The 16,819-nt window shown below is 44.3% G+C and overlaps 1 protein-coding gene across 7 annotated transcripts in view; it reads left to right on the top strand.

The window, feature by feature from the left end:
• The window catches only part of col14a1a (collagen, type XIV, alpha 1a), a 311,666-nt gene that overhangs the window by 137,545 nt on the left and 157,302 nt on the right, over positions 1-16,819 (top strand). For all 7 annotated transcript variants that reach the window (XR_011352149.1, XM_069920939.1, XM_069920938.1 and 4 more), the window contains exons 11-17: positions 788-917; positions 5,028-5,173; positions 6,743-6,872; positions 8,572-8,711; positions 12,331-12,457; positions 14,397-14,536; positions 15,593-15,725. Coding sequence is in view for 6 of the 7 variants with exons in the window: in XM_069920939.1 (XP_069777040.1) it covers positions 788-917; positions 5,028-5,173; positions 6,743-6,872; positions 8,572-8,711; positions 12,331-12,457; positions 14,397-14,536; positions 15,593-15,725 (946 nt within the window). In the remaining variant the exon portion in view is untranslated. The remainder of the gene's footprint in view (positions 1-787; positions 918-5,027; positions 5,174-6,742; positions 6,873-8,571; positions 8,712-12,330; positions 12,458-14,396; positions 14,537-15,592; positions 15,726-16,819) is intronic.

Here is a 16,819-nt window from a genome sequence, read left to right as displayed (position 1 = left end):
CTTTTCCTATCACAAAGCTACCCTTCATGGCCCTCTTCCCATCACTTCTCAGCTTCTACCCTCCCACCTGTGTCCACCTCTAACCTTTTAGCATGTTCCCTTCCCCATTCCCCCGCCCCCTTCTTCTCCTCCCTCCTCTAACTCATTTCTCCAAATGAAGGGCTCAGGCCCAAAATGCTGACTGCCTTTCACTTCCTATGGATGCGATGTGTCCTGTTGACTTTCTCTGGCACATTTGTATATTGCACTTGACCCCAGCATCTGCAGACTTTCTTGTTGAGGGCCATTTACAGTGGGCAGTTAACCCACCGACCCACGTGTTTTTGGGATGCAGGAGGAAACTAGAGCACCTGGGGGTGGGGGGGGGGGTGCGGGTGGTGGGAAAGGGGTTGTTACAGAGTGAATATGCAAACTCCATGCAGACAGTGGTGAGACCTGAGGTCAGAATCAAGCCTAAGCCTCTCATGCCATGAGGCAGACACTACACTGATTGGACCTTGATGCCACCCACATCATTGGTTAAAATTTTTAAAATTCAGCTTTTGATTTGGAATGGCCTGACTGATGCTTTCTGTAATCACTGTTTAGCTCCAGTATATGTAGTTGTGGACTGAGACCCTGATCTTTGGGTCCATAGTGCTTAGTTGGGGGAACCTCACACCTGCACAAACCCTGCCAGGCCCCAGGAAAAGCTTTGCATGTTTTGCAGAGGCACTGCAATCAGGTAATCGTGCTGTGATGACACATAACCAATACTACATCCCTTTCTTTCTTTCTTCACTGCTAGGTGGTTGTAGATGGGAAGGAATCGAATGCCATCATCCAGAATCTGATGTCCTTGACGGAGTACCAGATCGCGGTGTTTGCTATATACACCAAGACTGCTAGTGAAGCCCTCCGGGGGACTGCCACGACACGTAAGTCTCAGCCCTGCCAATCTTTGGGGGTGGGTTGGTGGGGTCAAAGATTGGTCGTCTGGGCATGCTTCCCATTAAGAACCTCAGAGGAGAGTGACTTTTCTCCCTGCTAATGGCTCCGGCAGTTGGAAATGGGCAAGGACAACTTAGCCAGGAGGGGAGGTGGGAGATGATGTGATAGGGTTACTGAACCTCACTCTGACATTTACATCTTTAAATGTTTGGGGTTGAGAAATGGTCTTGCTATGTGCGGAATGTGGGCTCAGTAAAGAAAATCATTTTAATTTGTGTAAAGGTCAGACAGTGGCAAGCAGGCTCTGTCAGGAGATGGAGGCAAAGGTTTTGGCTGAGCCTTCTGCTATTAAAGGCTCAAACAATTTGCACATTAAATCCTGAATAATGCTTTGTGGCATTGGCCTTTGTAAGATTTGACAGAAGATTATTCATCATTCACAAAATGAGATGACACTGCAGTCCAAGGCATGGTTTAAAGAACTTTTCATAACTATTAGTCTGGAACTCTGATAACTGAAAAATACGGAGAGGTTTGTGGCAATGTGGAGACTTCGCCTTGTGGGAGGATTTAGACCGAGGTCACTTCCAAAGAATAAGCAGTCATCCATTCAGGAAATAGAAGTGGGTGAGGGTTGTTAGTCTTTGGCCCTCTCTGGCTTAAAGGGCAGTGGATGTAGTGTTTGAATACTTCTGTGGGAAGATAGATTTTTGATAAGTGAAGGGATGAGAGATTAGAGGGGATAGGAGGGGACGTGGAACTGAAGCTACAGTCAAATCAGCCACCATCTGGCTGAATGGCAGTGTATGTTTGAGGGGCCAAGTGGCCTTCTTCTGCCCCTAAAATGTTTTTAAAGGATAGATTTATCTTGTTTGTTCAAGCAGTGAAAACAAATGAGGTCTTACAAAGCACTTACTCACTCTGGGAATCCGTGCCACTGCCAATTGAATTGCTGTCAATTTTTTTCTCCAGGAATTTAATCTTTACTCCAGATTGGTTTGTTCCTGAAAGAATATTTTCTAAAATATTTCTTTTAAACTCTAGCCAAGTGTAGAGGCAGGCGGTACTAATAGAGGCACCACTCCAAATGACATGGTATTCGCCACTCGAATGTGCAGGGTTGGGGCCCCACTGCGAGGAATGATGGCTGAGAATCTCTGTGCACCATTGAGGGAGTGTTCCACTGTTTGCTTTAGGTAAAGGGGAAATGCAGAGAGACTTGGGTGTTGCTGTGCATCAGTCATTGAAAGTTGGCCTGCAGGTGCAGCAGGCGGTGAGGAAGGCGAATGCTATGTTGGCGTTCATAGCGAGAGGATTTGAGTACAGAAATACAGAGATCCTGCTGCAGCTGTACAGGGCCTTGGTGAGACCACACCTGGAGGTTTAGTTTCCTTATCTGAGGAAGTTCGTCCTCGCCATGGAGGGAGTGTAGAGAAGATTCGCTAGAATTCTACCAGGGATGGAAGGACTTGCATATGAAGAAAGGTTGGATAGACTATGCTTCTATTCTCTGGAATTTAGAAGATTTGAGGGGGGGGATCTTATAGAAACATAAAAAATTCTAAAGGATTAGACAGACCTGTGTCTAACAGGTAGGTTGTTTCCAATGCTGGGAAATACCAGAACCAGGGGACACAGTTTAAGGATAAGGGTAATTTTTTTTAGGACTGAAATGAGGAAAAAATTTCTTCTTTCAGAGGGTGGTAGATCTGTGGAATTCTTTGCCACAGGAAGTAGTTGAGGCCAGTTCCTTGTCAATATTTAAGAATAGGTTAGATTTGGCCTTTGTGGTTAAGGGGATCAAGGGGTATGGGGAAAAGGCAGGAACCGGGTACTGATCAGCCATGATCATATTGAATGGCAGTGTAGGCTTGAAGGGACAAATGGCCTACTCCTGCACCTATTTTTCTATGTTTCTATCGCACTTGGGCCCTCCTGTTCCATTACCCGGGCAAGAAGGATCCCACCAAACTAGTAGAAGAGGAGCAGAAGTCTTTCCCATGGTTTCCTAGTCATACTTACCCTTTCAGCAATGTTGCTAAGCCTGACACTAAAGTCAGTACCACTGTGCTAACTGGGAACTTGATGTGCATAGACCAGCTGATTGACTAAAACTGATGGTTTGTCTTCTATATCAACGATCTGAATGATAATGTGGTAAATTAGATCAGCATGTTTGCAGATGACACAAAGATTGGAGGTGTAATGGAAAGTGAGAAAGACTTTCAAAGCTTGTGGAGAGATCTGGGCCAGCTGGAAAAATGAGCTGCAAAATAGCAGATGGAATTTAATGTGGACAAGTGTTGGAAGGACCAATCAATGTAGGGCATACATGGTAAATGGTAGGGTACTGAGGAGTGTGGTAGAACAGAATGATCTGGGAATACAGAATCATAATTCCCTGAAAGTGGTGTCACAGTAGATCAATTCATAAAGAGAGTTTTTGGCACATTGGCCTTCATAAATCTAGAAATTGAGATTAGGGATTGGGATGTAATGGTAAAGTTGAATAACATATTAGTGAGGCTGAATTTGGAGTATTGGGTGCAGTTTTTGTCAACTGAAAAACATTTTAAAATTGAAAGAATGCAGAGAAGATTTACTATGTTGCCAGGACTTGAGAAACAGAGTTAAAGGGAAAGGGTAAACAGGTCAGGGCTTTGTTCTGAGGAGCATTGGAGAATGAGGGGAGGTTTGATAGAGGTGTACAAAATTATGAGTGGTATAGATAGAGTCATTGCAAGCAGACTTTTTTCACTGAGGTAAGGTGAGACAAAGACATGGGTTAAGAGTGAAAGGGGAAAGGTTTAAAGTGAATATTGGGGGAAGTTCTTAACGCTGAGAGTGTGGGCTCAATTTTGATATTTAAGGAAAATTTGGATGGGTACATGAATGGGAGGAGTATGGAGTACAGCTGAATGGAACTAGTCAGAATATTAGTTTGGAACTAAATGGGCCGAAGGACCTGTTCTTGTAGGTTTCTCCATTTTGCAACAGTGAATGGGATTATGAAACTAATCATTAGCTGTCAAGGTGGAGGAGGGGGTGGGGGAATGGTTTTTGGAGCTGAAAGTTGCCTTGGAACTGCAGTTGAAGTCAAATCTTCGAATTAAAGCAGAAATTCAAATCCAATTCGATACCACACTGAGCAGATATCTTACCAGAGGTTGCCTCTCCTTTGAATCCCAGGCCTCCTGCCCCTCATCACAGATCCCAAATGGAGATTTGTTGGCACAGGTGCTGCGCCTTTGTCCCAGGTCATCTGCAGGCACTTGCGCTGAACTAGGAGCAACTTGTGGCAAAGCTCCAGCTCATCTTGATGAAGGATTCCGACCCAAAGCATCGACCGTTTTTTACTCTCCCCCTGAGGTCCTCCACCAGAATGCATTATGTTCCAGAGTCCAGCATCTGCAGTCTCTCTGTTGCTCACCTGTACCCAATGACGGTGACGTCTTGGTCATCGATTGTGTCCAACTGGGACTCAGTCATGTTGGACTTTCTCACTTTTCAACTTGGGAAGTGATTTTCTGAGCTGCTTGGAGCTGAATTAAGCGAGTTCTGGCTTGCAGGGCTTATTCAGTTTATTGAATTTCACTGATTGCGGAGTGATCCAGTTGAATATTTCAAGATGGTTGAAGGAGCCTATGGGTGAGACAGAACAATGGTGTGTCCTATGGTGGTGGAGTTCTCCAGGGCAGAGGGACAAGACCATAATATTTATCAACAAAATACAACCTGCTGGAGGAACTCAGCAGGCTCGGCAGTGGAAGAGAAAGGTTGGTTGCCATTTCAATCTGAAACCTTCCAACAAGACCTGCCATCCCTTTATCTTCAAGGTGGGCTGGTCAAGGGAGATGTGGGGAAACCCTTCCTCATTCACAGGGTGGCAAGAACTTACCCTAGTGATGCTGAACATCTGAACTGAGATTGATGTAGCATGAGAAAGGATGAAGGGAGAGGCTAAACCTAAGGAGGAGAGGAGACTACCTCTGCTGTGCTCTCACTGAGAGGTGGGCAGATTTGGGGAGGGTGGGAAAGAGGGGGATGGCAGGCTTTCCTGTGCATCCATCGTGATTTATTAATTTATCTTCCCTCAGTGGCACTTCCTGCAGCTGCGGACCTGAACATTTATGATGTGACCCACAACAGCATGAGGATTAAGTGGGAGGGTGCTGAATCTGCCTCTGGTTACATGGTACTTTATGCTGCACTCACAGGGGGAGACACAGCTGACGAGAAGGAGGTAAGGTTAAATAGATCAGTGTCTGTCAGTGGTGACCTTTTATAAGCCCTGCTTGGAAAATTGCATTCACAGGCCAAGGTTTTGCAAGAGAATTTAGCCGATGATCTGATGCGATAAAAGCTATTTGTTTTGACTATGATTAGGGTTGGTAAAATACTCTAATCTTTCTCCAGGAAAGGAAAGAAGAAAGACCGCGGGTGCTGGAAAACTGCAGCAATGCAGAAGGAGCTGGAGAAACTCAGTGGGTCAGGCAGCATCCGTGGAAGGCAATAGTACCTTCACCACTTTGTGTGTTGCTGTGAGGACCCCAAAACCCAGCAGCAATAGGAATTTACCAAAACGAATGGTTAAACAAAAGTAACTTTTAATTTTTTTTAAACATAAAAACAGGATCAATCTTTAACTTACTACTATTAACTTAACTTAACCCCCTTCTAATTCTAAGCGTATGTGTATGTAATGTTTAGGAAAGTTCTTTGATTCACAGACCAGCCTCACCTCTCACTCCTCTAAGTTCACCAGTATCAGTCAATTCTTGTACTGTGTGCAGAATTTAACATTTATGAATCTTTACCAGGCTTTGGTGCTTGAAATGTAAATGGTTACTGCTCAGGAAGGTTCTTGTCAGTTTTCAGAGAGGGATTTGTTGCTCTTGGACACAAGCTGATTCCTTCTGATCAGCCACGTCAATGTCTTGCTGAAGAAACTTGCCCCATCAGGGTTTTCCAGATGATAATCTCTTTCTGTCAGGTCACCACAGAGTTCCTTTTCTGTTTCCTTTATCTCAGGTGAAACATTATACAGCCAGCCATCTCCTCTTGTAGGGACCACAAGAACTTTGAACAGGCTGAACTAAGAACTCACAACCCATCTTCAAAATGGGGTTTTTCCACAAGCTTGCCATGTTCCAGTTCTCTCTCTCTCTCTCTCTCTCTCTCTTTCTCTCTCCCTCGCTCACTCCCCCCCCCCCCCCAACCCCTCTCCCGCATGACCTTCTTAGAACAGCATACTGCCTTCAGACTGCAGCACTGGACCCAATCTTCTGAGTCTGTTCAACTTTTGCTTTCCAAAATAATAATCCTTTATTCCACAGCATGTCCCATTAACACCTACTTGTGAAATCTTTATAGACATTCTTCAAAGTTTTTGCAAAGGCACTCAGAGCCTGGACTGTCTTGCTTGAGCAGAGCTCTGGCATTTTAAATGAGATCTGTTTTGAAGTGTTTGTATCTGTGTGTGACCTACACTAAAAACCCCACAATCTATCTTCCAAAAGCATATCTATGCATAATATAAAATATAACATAATCTGTCACAGTTGCTTATCTTTCCATTTTACAAAAGTCTCCTCGACTCTCCATTCTCCTGGAGTCTGGGTCATGAGGGTTGAGCAGGCATCTCACTAGGTCATGAGTCTCCATCAGGTTAGGATGAGCTCACTCGAGCTGGTGCCGCCAAAGACATGCATTGTAGATTTTGGAGGTGGCCTCCTGCCGTGAACCCAGTTTATGGTGGTTGATGCTGGCAAAAACTGTGACAAAGAAACAACCTGTTCCCCTTCCTTCACAGGTGAAAGTACTCAAGTCGGTTACCAACATAGAACTGGAAGGGTTGTCTCCGAGCACTGAATATACAGTGACCGTGTATGCTATGTATGGGGAAGAGGCAAGTGATCCTCTGACTGGACAGGATACAACATGTAAGTCCTGATGGTGACTTCATTCAGGTTATTTCAGCAGCTGTGCATCACTGAGCTTCAGGTCTTCAGAGAAACCATCACTCCAGCTTGGCCTAAATGCTCCCTAACATTACTCACTTGCTAATGGACTTCTCACCCTGCCTTTGATACCTGAACTGGGGCATTTCTCCTTATCCTCCCTTGTACTACTGACCATCTAAATCTCTACTGCCGTTGTCTCGATGACTCATTGAAACCATCCCCACCCACCCACCCCAGCTCCCAACAAAGCAATGCCTTGATTTCAAAACTGACTTCCTTGTTCTCAAATCCTTACTGGATCTGCCCAGCCTGTCCTCCAGAGACTTGGAATCTCTGCCCTGCTCCAACCCCGCATCCTTCATTGTCAAGCCTCTGCCACTGGCTGACAGGCATTCAGCTGCCATGAAGCAAAGCGATGGAGAGGTTTAAGGAGGGCAATGTAGAGCTGGACATCTGGGCAAGTGAGGGAATGGTTCCCCAGCGACGGACTGATGGAGTTTTCAACCCAGTTTGTTGCTGGATTGCATGATTGCAGAGGCCTTTAGGACTGGAGGAGGTCATGGAGATTGGATGGGCGAGACCATAGTGGGGTGTGAAAATAAGACTGGCAGTTTTATCATTGCTTGAATAGGAGCCAATGTCATTTTGCACTCACAGGAGTGCTGCATTATTGAATAGCTTATGTTTTAATATTTGGTTGAAGCCATTTGTATACAGTTTTGGTCCCCTACTTGCAGAAAAGATACCAATAAGATCAAAAGAATCCTTGTAAAATGTCACTAGGAATTGAGGACTATTCCCTGGAGCTTAGAAGAATGAGGGAAGATTTGATAAAGGTATATGAAATTATGAGGGATATTGTCAGAATAAATGCAAGCTGGCTTTTTCCACTGAGATTGGATGAGACAAGAACTAGCGGACATGGGTTAAGGTGAAATGTTTAAAGTGAACATTGAGGAAACTTCACACAGAGTGGAATGAGCTGCCAGCTGAAATGGTGAATGTGGACTTGATTTTTGACATTTAAGAAAAATTTGAAGATACATGGATAGGAGGGATATGGAGGGTTATGGTCTGGGTGCAGGTCAGTGGGACCAGATGGAATACTAGTTTGGCACAGACTAGATGAGCCAAAAGGACTGTTTCTGAGCTGTACTATCTATGGTTCCAAAATGTTTTAAAAATATTTACAAAGCCATCTATGCAACTGAGGAGTTTGTATACTCTCCGTGTGACCCCATGTGTTTCCTTCCACATTTGAAGGGTTGTAAGACTGATTGGCCACTGTTAATTGCTCAAAATGCGTAGGTGAACAGTCCAGATGGGCAGGTATTTATTTTTTAGCTGTACAGCAGGTTAGATGGTCCTTCCAGCCCATGAAACCTGTGCCACCCAATCAACCTACAAATCCCATACGCCTTTAGAATGTGGGAGGAAGCCAGAATGCCCAGAAGAATACCTGTGCAGATGATAGTGGCCCACTGTGCTATCCGTATTGTAACATGGAGGAAATGAAATGCGATTAACATAGGATTGGTGTAAACGTGTGGTTGATGGTCAGCACAGACCCATTGGGACCAAGGCCTCATTTTGGTTCTGTATCTATGACCATGCCTTTATCTGTGTATGGATTTCCTGACACTACTTTTTAAATAAGTGTGTTATTTTCTTTGCTCAGTGCCACTTACACCTCCCCAGAACCTCCAGTTCTCTGATATTGGGCACAGCGCTGGAAGGGTTAGCTGGGATGCGTCATCTACCAAGGCTCTGGGATATCACATCATGTACGTGAAGACTGATGGGTCAGCAATGAGTGAGGTGAGTATGACGCACAAAGGGAAGATTAGGCAGCTGCACTCAGACTGCTATGGCAGGTTGAATTGTGTTTTGGGCTCACCAAATATGTCATCGCAACAGCTGAGAAGATCACTGGGGTCTCCCTTCCCACTACTGATGACATTCGCCGTGAGTAAATATGGCTTAGAGAATTATAGGAGGACCAATTCCATCCAGCACACAATATCTTTGTTCTCCTACCATCAGAAAGGAGGTACAGCAGCATCCAAATCAGGACTGCCAAGCAGGGAAATAGCCTCTTCCCACAGGCTGTGAGATTCATGAACAGTCTTCTGTCACTGAGTAAATCATCCCAAAGTATTTTTGTAGACTTTTATTTAAAATTATATCACTATATATATATGTGATTATTATGTCCTCAGAGTGTATGTGTGTGCACCATGGTCCAGAGATATACAGTCAGGTGATAATAAAATTGAACTTGAACTTAATTTGTTTCCACCAACTCAGGTATCAGGTAACATGTCATGGAGCTATTAGACATGAGCTGAAAACCCCAGCTCACCCTTTTTGGTCAGAAAGCTGCTCTCCTTGTTGGGTCTCACCTTAAAAATGATTCCAGCTCCCAATCTAAAGTGGCCTAGCAAGAGCTGGGTGTACCATGGATGGGCAGTAAACATTGATTTAGTCCATGATTAACACATGATGTGGCAACAAGCCTGCTGAATATTGTAAGGGCTGGATAGCGTGGACATGGAGAAGATGTTTCCAGTAGAGGTAGAGCCTCGGACCAGTGGCCATAGCCTCAGAATAAAAGGGCATCCCTTTAGAACAGAGATGAGGTTTATTCAGCCAGAAGTTGGTGAATCTGTGGAATTCCTTGCTAAAGTCAGCTGTGGAGGCCAAGTAGATTTAAAGGGGAGGTTGATAGGTTCTTGATTTGTGAGTGTGTCAAAGGTTATGGGGAAAAGACAGGAGAATGGGATTGAGAGAAAATGTACATCAGCCATAATTTGAATGGCAGAGAAGATTTAATGGGCAGAATGGCCTAATTCCACTCCTATGTCTTACAATCTTATAATCATGTTACTAAGGCCAGCACAGTGGGACCTTAAAACAGCTGTCTCCCAACCCAGAGATACAGGTTCATTCCTGACCTGCGTGGAGTTTGCTTGTTTTCCTTGTGACTGTATGGGCTTGCTCTCCTCTCCCCACACCCCAGGTAATCCTCCCACATCCCAGATGTGATGGTTGTTAGATTAATTAGGTACTACAGGTATATGTTGTCCTGGAGGTGTAGGAGTTTGGGAAAGAAAGTCAAAGGGGGTTTGACGGGTGTGCGAGATAAAATTACATGGAAATATGGCGGTGATGTAACTGGTGGGATTGCTCTGCTGGGCAAAAGCATGGATGGAATAATCTCCTCCTCCATTGATATCATCCAGAGATCTGGGTCTTTGATGCAGGAACAGGACTTCAAATCCCTCAACAGCAGCACGCAATTTAATTTCTGTTAATGAAATGTAATATCAATGAACCAATTGGATCAGCATGTTTGCAGATGACACAAAGACTGGTGTCATTGTTGACAATGGGAAAGGCTCTTGGAGCTTGCAGAGCGATCTGGACCAGCTGGAAAAATAAGATGAAAAATGACAGATGGAGTTTAATGCAGACAAGTGTGAGGTGTTGCATTTTGGAAGGACAAACCAAGAAAGGATGTACACGGTAAATGGTAGGCCACTGAGGAGTGCAGTAGAACAGAGGGATCTGGGAATACAGCTACCAAATTCCCAGAAAATGTTGTCGCAGGTAGATAGGGTTGTTAAGAGAGTTTTTGGCATCTTGGCCTTCATGAATCAAAGTATTGAGTATAGGAGTTGGGATGTTACGCTGCAGTTGTACAAGACGTTTGTGAGGCCAATTTTGCGACATTGTTGCAATTACAGATAAGGTTCTGTATCAATGAGATTGAAAGAGTCCAGAGAAAATCTAAATAGATGTTGCATTGACTTTTAAATGTAAATTTAGAAATACAGAGCAGTAACAGGTCATTTCAGCTCACGAGCTCGTGCCGCCCGATTACACCCAATTGACCTACACCCCTATTATGTTTTTTTTTTGAAGGGTGGGATGAAACTGGAGCCCCTGAAGAAAACCCACACAGACATGGGGAGTATATACAAACTCCTTACAGACAGCGCAGGATTCGAACCCCAGAACTGAGTTATAGGGAAAGTTTAAACAGGTTAGGAGTATTCCCTGGAATATCAGAGAATGAGAAAGATTTGATAAGAGGTATACAGGAGATGTATGGCACGGTTAATGCAATGTTCTACAGTGCGAGTGACCCAAGTTTGAATCCAGTGCTTTCTGTAAAGAGTTTGTGTGTTCTCCCTGTGACTAGCATGGGTTTTCTCCAAGTGCACTGGTTTCTTACCAAATGTACATGGTTGATTGGTTTATTGCAGTGGTTCTCAACCTTTTTATTTCCCCATTCACATACCTCCTTAAGTAATCCCTTACTAACCACAGAGCACCTATAGAGGGAGACAGTCAATTCCAGGACAAGTTGGGAATGGTATTGAAAGCTGCCCCTGCTCAGATGTTGAGGGGTGGATGCAAAGAAATCCTAATTGCACTGTGGATGAAGAAGTGTCTCCTGAATTCTTTTAGACCCTTATTGAAGTGCCAGTTAATGAAGAAACCGAATGTCTTAACTGTGTAGTTAACAGGAAATCATGGTTTTTATTAGTAGAAACTTAGTAATACAATAATGAATGATGATGAGCGCATACACAGTTATACCCAAGGTATTATCTCTTTAGTGATAGAGGATAATACACGTCCAATGTCAGGAGAGCAGACTAAGCACAGCGAAAGACTGACAGCATGACACAGATTCCTCACACTTATGAAGTGGAAAGCAGCCCTGATATTGGTTTTGACAATAAGGTTGAATGACCAATTCCAACATCTTATGACTTCTGGTTCTGAACCCTTACAATTCAAAACTCCGTCTCGTTATGTAACTTTTCAAACCACTCAGTATTTCTAATCATCTCAAATGGGTTACCTCATAGTTCTGGCAGGATCCACAGACACTTTATGTCTCTGAAGGGACTCTTTTGGTTCTCTTTCTCACTTTGACAGTGGTACTGGACTAGTGGGGCCCCTTTATGGAATAAAATAAGGAAAACAAATTATGGATGTTTTGTGTACATATCAATAAAATGAATCTTGAATCCGTGATCATTAGGGCAACATAGTTAATGTAGCAGTTAACGTGAAGCTATTAAAGTGCCAGCAACCCTGGGTTCAAAGCTACCACTATCTGTAAGGGATTTGTATGTTCTCCCTGTGGGTTTCCAGTTTCCTCCCATGTTCCAAAGATATGCAGGTGAATTGGTCACATCGGTGTAATTGGCTCGTGGGCCGGAATGACTCTGTTACCCCTAAATCAAATTAAATTATTTCAGTGTACTTTAAAACTTGATTTTTCCCTTGTGTGTTTATCCACAATCTTTCTCTGTAATTAACCTGAATGCTCCCTGTTCACATTGTTGCTGCTCTCTGGAAAAGAAAAGTCTCGATTTACCTGTTTGATTTACTGGGCACATCTTTCAATTGTGGCCCTCAGGTTGAAGTTGAGGAATCAACAACGATTTTCTTGAGAAACCTGACATCACTGACAGAGTACACAGTTGCAGTGTTTTCCGTCTATGAAGAGGGACGTTCAGAACCACTGACAGGCAGCTTCACCACAAGTAAGTTGTAGAATCTGTCCCTACATCTTTGCTATGGTTTTCCCCTTGCCACTTGGTTTCCCAAGTTAATGAGGCCATTGGAGACACAAGAACCTTGCGCAAGCAATAAGACGCTGGAAGGACTCAGCGGGTTGGGTAGCATATGTAGAGAGAGATGGACAGTCAACGATTCAGATCAGGCCCCTATTTTAAGACTGATAAAAGGTCCTGATCCGAAATGTTGATGACATTCACTGGGAGTGTTGCTTAAATTGGGTTGAAAGAATTATTGTTGTTCCCTACCCTCCATCACACAGGATCTTTTGACCTACTACCATTAGGAAGGGGGTGCAGGAGCATCAAAATCAGGCCAGGAAATAGCTGTTTCCCACAGGCTGTGAGATTGATGAACAATGTCCTGTAATCTTGCATCTCTGAGGAATGAAATTGAGTAAATTATTCAAGAATATTTATGGACATTTATTTAATATTATGTTTATATTTTTATGTCTTTCTTTGGCTTGGCTTCGCGGACGAAGATTTATGGAGGGGGTAAAAAGTCCACGTCAGCTGCAGGCTCGTTTGTGGCTGACCAGTCCGATGCGGGACAGGCAGACACGATTGCAGCGGTTGCAAGGGAAAATTGGTTGGTTGGGGTTGGGTGTTGGGTTTTTCCTCCTTTGCCTTTTGTCAGTGAGGTGGGCTCTGCGGTCTTCTTCAAAGGAGGCTGCTGCCCGCCAAACTGTGAGGCGCCAAGATGCACGGTTTGAGGCGTTATCAGCCCACTGGCGGTGGTCAATGTGGCAGGCACCAAGAGATTTCTTTAGGCAGTCCTTGTACCTTTTCTTTGGTGCACCTCTGTCACGGTGGCCAGTGGAGAGCTCGCCATATAATACGATCTTGGGAAGGCGATGGTCCTCCATTCTGGAGACGTGACCCATCCAGCGCAGCTGGATCTTCAGCAGCGTGGACTCGATGCTGTCGACCTCTGCCATCTCGAGTACCTCGACGTTAGGGGTGTGAGCGCTCCAATGGATGTTGAGGATGGAGCGGAGACAACGCTGGTGGAAGCGTTCTAGGAGCCGTAGGTGGTGCCGGTAGAGGACCCATGATTCGGAGCCGAACAGGAGTGTGGGTATGACAACGGCTCTGTATACGCTTATCTTTGTGAGGTTTTTCAGTTGGTTGTTTTTCCAGACTCTTTTGTGTAGTCTTCCAAAGGCGCTATTTGCCTTGGCGAGTCTGTTGTCTATCTCATTGTCGATCCTTGCATCTGATGAAATGGTGCAGCCGAGATAGGTAAACTGGTTGACCGTTTTGAGTTTTGTGTGCCCGATGGAGATGTGGGGGGGCTGGTAGTCATGGTGGGGAGCTGGCTGATGGAGGACCTCAGTTTTCTTCAGGCTGACTTCCAGGCCAAACATTTTGGCAGTTTCCGCAAAGCAGGACGTCAAGCGCTGAAGAGCTGGCTCTGAATGGGCAACTAAAGCGGCATCATCTGCAAAGAGTAGTTCACGGACAAGTTTCTCTTGTGTCTTGGTGTGAGCTTGCAGGCGCCTCAGATTGAAGAGACTGCCATCCGTGCGGTACCGGATGTAAACAGCGTCTTCATTCTCCATTAACAATGGCGTGAAGCAAGGCTGTGTTCTCGCACCAACCCTCTTTTCAATCTTCTTCAGCATGATGCTGAACCAAGCCATGAAAGACCCCAACAATATTTTTATGTATATATGTGATTATTATGTGCAGTGTGAGAAATTATTTTGTGTATGTGTATGCATGCCCACGTGCGCTATGGTCCGGAGAAACGCTGTTTTGTCTGGTTGCATGTGTATAGTCAGATGGTAATAAATGAACTTCAGTCTCTCCAGCTCTTCAGTGCTTGCTTAATGAATCCGTTTATAAATTCAGGAGAACATTCTGACCTGACACCTGGTTATTTATTTCTTTGCTTCTGCAGAGAAGGTCCCAAAGCCTTTGTCCTTAAAGATCAGCGATGTTTCCGAGGACAAGTTCAGAGTTAGCTGGACACATGCTGCTGAAGATGTGACCTTGTACAGACTGGCCTGCACTTCCTTGAGTGGTGAAGAGGCAAAAGAGGTAAAGCTCGACTTACCGGGAAACCACAATAATTTATGGAGTAAATACATGAACTGCGGTCTGTGGCTTTCATTCTCGTCCATGAGGTTGTGGCTACAAGTCTCACTTGAAGGTTAATGTAAAGATCTAGGCTGACCAGTCCACTGCAGTTTTGAGGGAATGCTGGACTGCTTTTCAATGAACTGAGTCCCACCCAATCACTGTCCTATCGCATTAATTTCAAAAAGAGAAGGGAAGTATTATTCTGAAGACTGCTGAACCTAATACCTACAGATTTCATGAACCGTGTCACATCCTGCTGCATTTTGTGCATTGTCACAAGGACAAGCCTTCACTCTGAGAAATCTGACAGGACAAGCCTTCACTCTGAGAAATCTGACAGATATCACAGCTGTGACAGGTGCAATAGAAATGCACACCTTTTACTTAAACGTGTTGGCAAAAATGCATCCCTGGCACTGGGCACTGTGGAGCTCCTATGACTATTAGAAAACCAGATGGCAGAGGTTTGTTTCACACTGTAAAAGGGGTCAGCGTGAGACAGCATTGCCTCTTCATTGTGGTCCTTATATTTATTGGTGAAGAAAATTGACATCAGTAGTCAAGAAATTCCCCCCCACCCCCCATTCCCCCTTCCCCACCTCATGACTATTCATCACTGATCTAGGGAGAGGTGGGTCCCACAAAGGCCAAGAATTCTCAAGTATTTATAGTCACGCAACGTGGAAACAGGCCCCTTGGCCCAACTTTTCACCCCCACCTAAAATGACACACCCACACTGGTCCAACCTGATTGCGTTTGGCCCATATACCTCAAAATCCATCCTATCCATGTATCTGTCAACCTATCCATGTATGACTTAAACATTGTAATAGTACCTGCCTCAACCATCTCCTCTGGCAGCTAGTTTTTGCACTTGATAAACTTTCAGGTGATATTAACTCCAATTATAACATTTTTTGAAAAATCTGATCATGGAAGTACATTGCAGATTTTTAAATCTCTCCATGTGAGACAAAAATATGTACCTTACCAGAGTATCTTTGATTTTGCAGTTTGTGTTCAGTGGGGATACAGACACAGTAGTTCTTGATGATCTACTCCCTGGGACGGAGTACGAGGTGTCTCTTACTGCGTTCTACAGCGATGAGGCAGAAAGTGATGTCGTTAGTGCCATTGAAAGTACACGTAAGTTGACAACGTGCTGAAGTAATCTCTTTAATTTGTACATAAAATATCATAACTGCAAGTTAAACAAGAAAGTCTGCAGAAACTGGGGTCGAGTGCAATATACAAACGTGCTGGAGAAACTCAGCAGGTCATTCACCATTTAAAGGAAGTAATGGGTAACTGATGTTTCAGACCTGGGCCCTTCGTCGATGAATAAGCAAAAAGAGACAGGCCCCTGATTAAAAAGGTGGGTGCAGGGGGAGGAGTGGATGCTAGCAAGTAAGAGGTTATAGGTGGACACAGGTGGGGGGGGGGAGGGTTGGTAGAAGAGAAAGAAACTGATAAATGATAGGGGGGAGAGTAGCTCTCTGATAGGAGAGGGAAGGGAAGGGGTTTGAGAGCCAGAGGAAAGGAGATAATAGGAAAGAGAAAGAGAGAGACTCAGGGGAGGGGGCTAATGGAAATTGGAGAAGTTAATGCTGTCTGGTTGGAGAGTGCCCAAGCGAAGTACAAAGTTTTTTCTCCAAATTGCTTGTAGCGTCGGTTTGGCAATGTATGAGGCTATGGACAGACATACACTAATATAATAACCACAAGTCAAGCAGCCAGCTAACAAGGTGATAAAATATGACAGCTGCATAATTCATACAATTTGCTTTTATAAAGCACCATTAACATGGAAAAATACCTCAATGAACTTCACAGAAGTGATTCCAAATAAAAATGGATATTGAACCATTTGAAGGCATGCAGTAAAAAGTGCTGGAGAAACTCAGCAGATCATGCAGCATTCATAGGAAGTAAGAAGCAGTTGACATTTCAGACTTTCGCCCTTTGTCAGGAGTGTCAAAAATCAGACAGATGCCTAAATTAAAAAGGTGGGTTGGAGGTCGGGTAAGGGGAGGGCGAGTGCAGGCTAACAGGTCTCTCTGTGTACTACACTCGACTACACCATCTGTTGATTTTCCTGTTTACTTCTATGTGAAGAGATATTTGGATGTGTCTGAAAGTGGGGTCAGTGAATGGGGGATGGATGTGAAGGAGCACTACAGAGAGAGATTAGAGATGGCCATACTAGACAGAAGAAGCTGGGTCTAGCAGGAGACCAAGGT

This window comes from Narcine bancroftii, chromosome 2 (assembly GCF_036971445.1).
Source record: "Narcine bancroftii isolate sNarBan1 chromosome 2, sNarBan1.hap1, whole genome shotgun sequence".
In the NCBI taxonomy this organism is placed as follows: Eukaryota; Metazoa; Chordata; class Chondrichthyes; order Torpediniformes; family Narcinidae; genus Narcine; species Narcine bancroftii.
Note: the sequence above shows the minus strand (reverse complement) of the source record. Positions and strands in the feature narration are given on the sequence as shown.